General features: G+C 37.2%; 1 protein-coding gene across 1 annotated transcript in view; it reads right to left on the bottom strand.

Moving 5' to 3' along the window:
* ADAM10 (ADAM metallopeptidase domain 10) overlaps positions 1 to 6451 on the bottom strand; it is a 212650-nt gene that overhangs the window by 138575 nt on the left and 67624 nt on the right. The window contains exon 2 of the mRNA XM_006894501.1: positions 3839 to 3989. Within this exon, the coding sequence (XP_006894563.1) occupies positions 3839 to 3989 (151 nt within the window). The remainder of the gene's footprint in view (positions 1 to 3838; positions 3990 to 6451) is intronic.

Genomic DNA, 6451 nt, shown 5'->3' with positions numbered 1-6451 from the left:
CTTCCTGGTAAAAGTACAGGCTTCCCATGAGCACAATTAAGGTTTGGGGGGTGGCTTTCAGTAGGATTGTTATTTTCACAATGTTCAATCTTCCTATTCATGAGCAGAGAATACTTTTCCATTTAATTAGGTTTCTTGTAGTTATCCTTACAAAGTTCATTTCTAAGTTATTTCTTCTTATGGATGGGTACTGTAAATGGTGAAATGTTCAAAATGACTGGTTTCTGGTTGTTTCTTGTATTCATCTTGCTGTTTCTAGTAGTTATGTTATAATGTTCAAAATTACAGTGAAATGTCCAAAAAACAACGGTAATCAGAGAGACGCAAATCAAAACAACAATGATACGCCATCTCATTCCAGCAGCAGTAGCAAACTTTAACAATACAACAAATAATAAATGTTGGCATGAGCATGGAGAAACTGGAAGTTTCATGCACATCTGATGGGACTGAAAAATGGTACAACCACTATGGAAGGCAGTCTGGCATTTCCTCAAAAAGCTTAACATAGAAATACCACATGATCTAGCTATTCCATTGCTAGGAATATGTCCCCAAGGAAATTATACATGAGATACAAATGGAGATATGAACACCTGTGTCTATCATTGCATTAGTCACAAGAGCAAGAAAATGTTAATAGCCTAAATGCCCATTAACAAAACGAATAGACTGAGAAACTATGGTACATTAGCACAATGGGATACTATGATGAACTAAGGAACAGTATCATAAAACAGTATATAACATGAGAGAGTCTAGAGAGCATTATGCTAAGTGAAATAACTCAGTCACTTAAGGACAAATATTGCATAAGACCACTATTGTGAAAATAAGGGAATAACTAAGTAACATATATATAAATGTTCAAATGGAAAAAGAAAAGTGAAGAAGGGCAAAAGAGGAGGAAGGAGGAAAATCACTAGGAAAGCTGATGTTGGTGGGCAGATGCAAGCGTGAAAAATAAGAAAGATGCAATGGACACCTGAAGAGATGAAATGATAAAAGGTATAGATCAATAGTGACTGACTGCCATTGAGTCGAGCACAACTCATAGGGACCCTATGAACAAAAGGCCTGACACCTTTCTGTAACTATCATCGTTTCTCCACGTTCATGGAGTTTGCTGAGGCATGTGGTTTAGGAAGTGGATGTCACTCCTGCTTCCAATCCTGTCTTAAACTCGGAGCTCCACCAAACACTGTCCACCATGGGCTGCCATTATGGCGTTTGACCTCCCTCCCCCCCTCCCCAATGGCACAAGATTCAGCATCACAGCAAACCCAGATTACCTCAATGCAGCAAACTGAAAGAGGAGTGCTGTAAAACTTAGAAGAATTTCCTCCAAAAATGAAATTATGCCCTCGGGCTCAAATGACTTTTTAAAAACCCCAGCTCCCACACCAGCCTCTCATTGGCTCCAACAAGAGGCTGTCAGCCCACTCTCACCACTGACCAAACAGGCCAGAGCCATCCTCTATCCAGCACAAAAGAACTTGCCCCTCCAAAAGTCCAATGACTTTTAAAAAACCCAGCTTCCCCATCAGTCTCTCCTTGGCTCCAACAAAAAGGCTGCCAGCCCACTCTCACTACCAATCAACAGTAATTAATTATGTAAAATACAATGTATATGAAGTATTATATAAAGCACAAGTACATGAAACACAATGTATACAAATGATTACATAAAAAACAATGTAGATAAATAAGACACTATGTATTGAATGACTGTATATAAACCAATTAAAATTTAAAAAAGGGGGGAAAGAAATTTCAGTCATTAACTGACAGCTTTAGAGCAATAAGCTGACATGAAAAGGAAAATACTTAGGATTTAGCAGTCTTATAACATTAAGTAGCAGGATAGGTTTACTATTGATGATCAGAGTAGAAACTGGGAAATCTATTTATTGTTGTGACTGTTAAGTTTACTTCAACTCACAGCTACACGTGTGCAAAACAGAACGGTTCCACAGGATTTTCAAAGCTATGACCATTTTTGGTTTTTCCCACAATCACCAGGTTAATCTTCCCAGAGTAAGTTCTTATTGTCAACCTTTCACCTACTAATCTAATACCTCACTATCACTGAGATCTGTATGTGAATAACAGAGATCTCAATCAAGGTTACATTTGTGGAAAAAAAAGGCACAAAAGAAATATAATTACTAATTAAAGCATACAAGGAGAGAGTTTAACAGGTTCAATATATCTAAGCACCTCTAAGAGACACATAAAATTTATAGGAGCAATCCTGGATGAAGTCAATGCTGTATAGTTTTTAAGTAAGTTACTTAAATTTGCTGAGCCTTGGTTTCCAAGTTGAGAAAAATAAATAGGAAAATGTATACAAAGTATCTACAAAACTAGACAAAAAAACCAGGCACTAAATAAATATAATTTTTATCTTTCCCTATACTTGGGCCAAGAGGCAGTCCTCAGAACAGAGCAAGGAAACACTGCATTGTTCAAAACTGGGAAGGGCATACGCCAGGGATGTGTCCTGTCTCCATTTCTTTTCAACCTGTATGCAGAACAGATTATCCGGGAGTCTGGGCTCTATGAGGAGAAACGTGGGGTTAAGATTGGTGGAAGATCTATCAACGATCCACATTACACAGATGATACAACCCTACTTGCTGAAACTGAGGAGGACCTGAAGCACTTGCTGCAGAGCTTCAAGGACTGCAGCCTACAATATGGATTAAGTCTCAATGTCAAGAAGACAAAGATTTTCACCACTGGACCAATTGGCAGCATCAGGGTGGATGGTGAAGGGATTGAGATTGTTCACAGCTTTAGTCTGCTTGGCTCCACAGTCAACACTCTTGGCACCAATAGCCAGGAAATTAAAAGACATATTGCCATGGCAAAGTCTGTTCTTAGGGACCTCTCCAAAGTACTGAAGAGCAATGGTGTCTCTCTGGAGACTAAGGCACATCTGATACAGGCCATGGTCTTTGCTATCACTTGTTATGCATCAGAGAGTTAGACAATGCATAAGGAGGATAGAAGGAGAATTGATGCCTTTGAGCTGCGGTGCTGGAGAAGAGTACTGAGGGTATCATGGACTGCTAGGAAAACAAACAGATTCATCCCGGAAAGGGTTAAACCGGGTGGCTCCTTGGAGGCAAGAATTCTGATGCGCCATCTAACATACTCTGGACATGTTGTAAGAAGTGACCAGTCCTTGAAGAGCGACATCATGCTCGGGAGGGTGAAGGGACAGCGCAGGAGAGGAAGGCCCTCTATGAGGTGGATTGATTCAGTGACTGGGGTAATCGGGATAGGTGTATTGGAGACAGTGCAACTGGCACAGGACAGAGCAGAGTTTAGGGTTGTTGTACATAGGGTTGCTATGAGTCGCAAGCGACTCGACGGCACATAACAACAAGAACAGCATGTTCCCCTTCTTTTAACCCTAAGTAACTGTTGGAATTGACTACAGCACATAATCTATCAGCTGATGAAAACTGAGTTAATGAGCTACTGAACAACATAAAAACTTCAAAGGTATAAATAAAAAATGAGGTTTTGTCATTTCAGGCATCAAAAGACATGCAAAAACACAAACTGAAAATTATAAAAACAGAATTTATTATTTAAATATACATCCTTTAATAATATAATAAAGGACTAAGTGGATAAATTTAACAATAATTAAATATGACTGATCCTTAACAACTTAAAAGGGTAATCCATTTTAAGATATTTTTAAACTTACATGCTAAGTTTCCAAAGATTTCACAAAAAAGAAAAACTAAGGGAATAAATTTCTTCTTTGAATTTAGACTGAATATTGAGAGTTCTTCAGACATAGGGGTAAAAAATTACTCACCTTCCATGGGCGTGGAAATTTAGGTGCAAAAATTGGTCCTCATGTGAAACTGCTCTTTTGGCACGCTGGTGTTTTTGGTGTAATGAATCCATATCATAAGATAATCCTTCATAATGTCTAATATATTTGTTTAAAGGATTTCCATACTGACCTATTTAAAAAAAAAAAAAAAAGAAAGTTTAAATTAGTATGGCCCTGAAGATCTCCTCCAGTTTCTAACTTAATATTCAATATCAGTGAGAGAGAGAGAGTGTGTGTGTGTGTGTGTGTGTGTGTGTGTGTGTGTGTGAGTGTGAGAGAAAGCAAGTGTCAAAACTAACTGTCGTATTTTTATAATGGAAATTTTCATTTATACAGAAAAGTCAGAATATTAACTGCAGTTTTCACAGGTAGACTTTGGTAAACTATTCTGCATCTTTTTAAATGATTATTCAATTTTTTGTTAGTTTATTCATTCTGTGAATTAAACAGTAAAAATTTCAAATGTTCTAGGATAAACCAACTTGAACTAAATTCTTTATCTTTTACACATTATTGAACTCTATTTGCCAAAAGTTTATATTATAACTTTGTGTTTATATTCATAAGAAGAAATTCTGGTGGTGTAGTGATTAAGAATGTAGCTGCTAAATGAAAAGTCAGTGGTTTGAACCCACCAGCCACCCTGTGGGAGAAAGGTATGCTAGTCTGCTTTCATTAAGATTTATAGCTTGGCAGCCCTAAGGGGCAATTTTACTATTAGAATCTACTCAACAGCAACAAGTCTAGTTTGAGGATTCAGAAATCCATAAGAAATAAATGAGGCTGGCCATAGAATGACTGAATTTTGTACAGTCAATGATTTATTCATCACAAACACTTATTTTAAAAAGCACAAAAAGGTGACTTTATACATGATCTTGACTTAACGGTCTGCACAGGAATAAGAATCTACACAAAGAATAACTGGAGAAGCTCAATATGAGCAGTCAAAACTAGACCAAGTGCTGAGTGTGAAACAGATTGTCAATTACTCAAGTGCACATTCAAACTGAAGTTGAAAGAAATAAAAAGAAGGCTACAAAAACCAAATTATGACCTTGAGTCTATCCTACTTCAGTTTAAAAACCATTTCAAGAACAGGTTTAAAGCACTGAACACTAATAGCTGAAACCCAGACAAGCTATAGGATGACATCAAGGATATCATTCATGAAGAATGCAAAAAGGTCATAAAAGACATAAAAGAAACAAAAGACCAAAAGTGATGTCAGAAGAGACTCTGAAAACTGCACTAGAGCAGAGAGGAAGCCAAAACAAAGGGAAAAGATACTTATGTAAAGAGATCAATAGAAGATTTCAAAAGGTAGAGAGAAGACAAAACAAAGTAATGCAAAAAGCTAGAGCTGGAGAATGAAAAGTAAAGACCTACTCAGCATTTCTAAGCTGAAAGAATTGAAAAACAAATTCAAGCCTCTAGTTGCAATATTAAGAGGTGCTATGGGCAAAATCCTGAATGATCCATGAAGCATTAGAAGAAGACAGAGGGAATACACAAAGTAATTGTACCAAAAAGAACTGGCCAGTACCTAAATGTTTCAGGAAGTAGCATATGATCAGGGGGCTCTGGTAGCAAGAAGCTGTGCTGCCTGGAAAACAGTGAATGTGGAAAACATTAGACAACATGGGGGACTCTGGAGAACATCATGCTGAGGGAAATACCTCAGTTCACAAAAGGACAAATGCTGCATACATAGCACCGCTGTTATAAAGCAGTCTGATATGGGGGAGTGAGAGGAAAATAGAGGGAAGAGTAAATAGATAATGACTTTTGCATTGGAACAGAAGAAGGGAAAAACTGTCTAAAAAGCATGTATAATTAGGCATCATTATGCATATGACAATAGCCCAGAATAAAAGGTATATCATTGCAAGGAGGACTGGAGGTGGGCAGGAGGTAGGTAATGTGCAACTATGAATGAATATTTAAAAAAAAAAAGTGAGATTAGACCAACTACCAAAAAAAAAGAGCGCCCATCTTAAAGTGTTCTGCTGCGTCACCCAGTTCTAAAATTGAGGCGAGGGGCTCACCTTAAATATAAGGACCTCCAGGGTGTCTTGTTGACACCAAATAATTTTAGAGGCTTAAATAAAAATAAATAAATTTTAAAAAACCACCCAATGTTTAAAAATAAAAAGTGAACTGGAAGGAAAGGAGGGAAGGGGTAAAATGTGTAACAATCAATGAATGAAAATCTAACTTCTCTGTAAACGTTCCTTAAAATAACAATTAACTATGCAGATCCAAAAACTTGTATAACAGGATAAAAAGGGAAGCCAGACTGGAAAAAATTATTTGGTAATGCCATAACAGATTAAGAACGTAAATCTAGAATTTATTAAATACTTGAGCACCACAACAAGATAAAGGTAAATAATCCAATAGAAAAATGGGCACAGGATATGAACAGACACCTCACCAAAGAAGATATTCAGATGGCCAATAAGCACATGAAGAAAAGTTCAAAATCGCTAGCTCTAAGAGAGATGCAAATCAAAACAACTATGAGATATCAACTCACCTCAGTAAGAATAGCAAAATTTAACAGAACAGCAAGCAACAAATGCTGGCGAG

This window comes from Elephantulus edwardii, unplaced genomic scaffold (genome assembly GCF_000299155.1).
Source record: "Elephantulus edwardii isolate Elephantulus edwardi_28Jun2011 unplaced genomic scaffold, EleEdw1.0 scaffold00145, whole genome shotgun sequence".
Lineage (NCBI taxonomy): Eukaryota > Metazoa > Chordata > Mammalia > Macroscelidea > Macroscelididae > Elephantulus > Elephantulus edwardii.
Note: the sequence above shows the minus strand (reverse complement) of the source record. Positions and strands in the feature narration are given on the sequence as shown.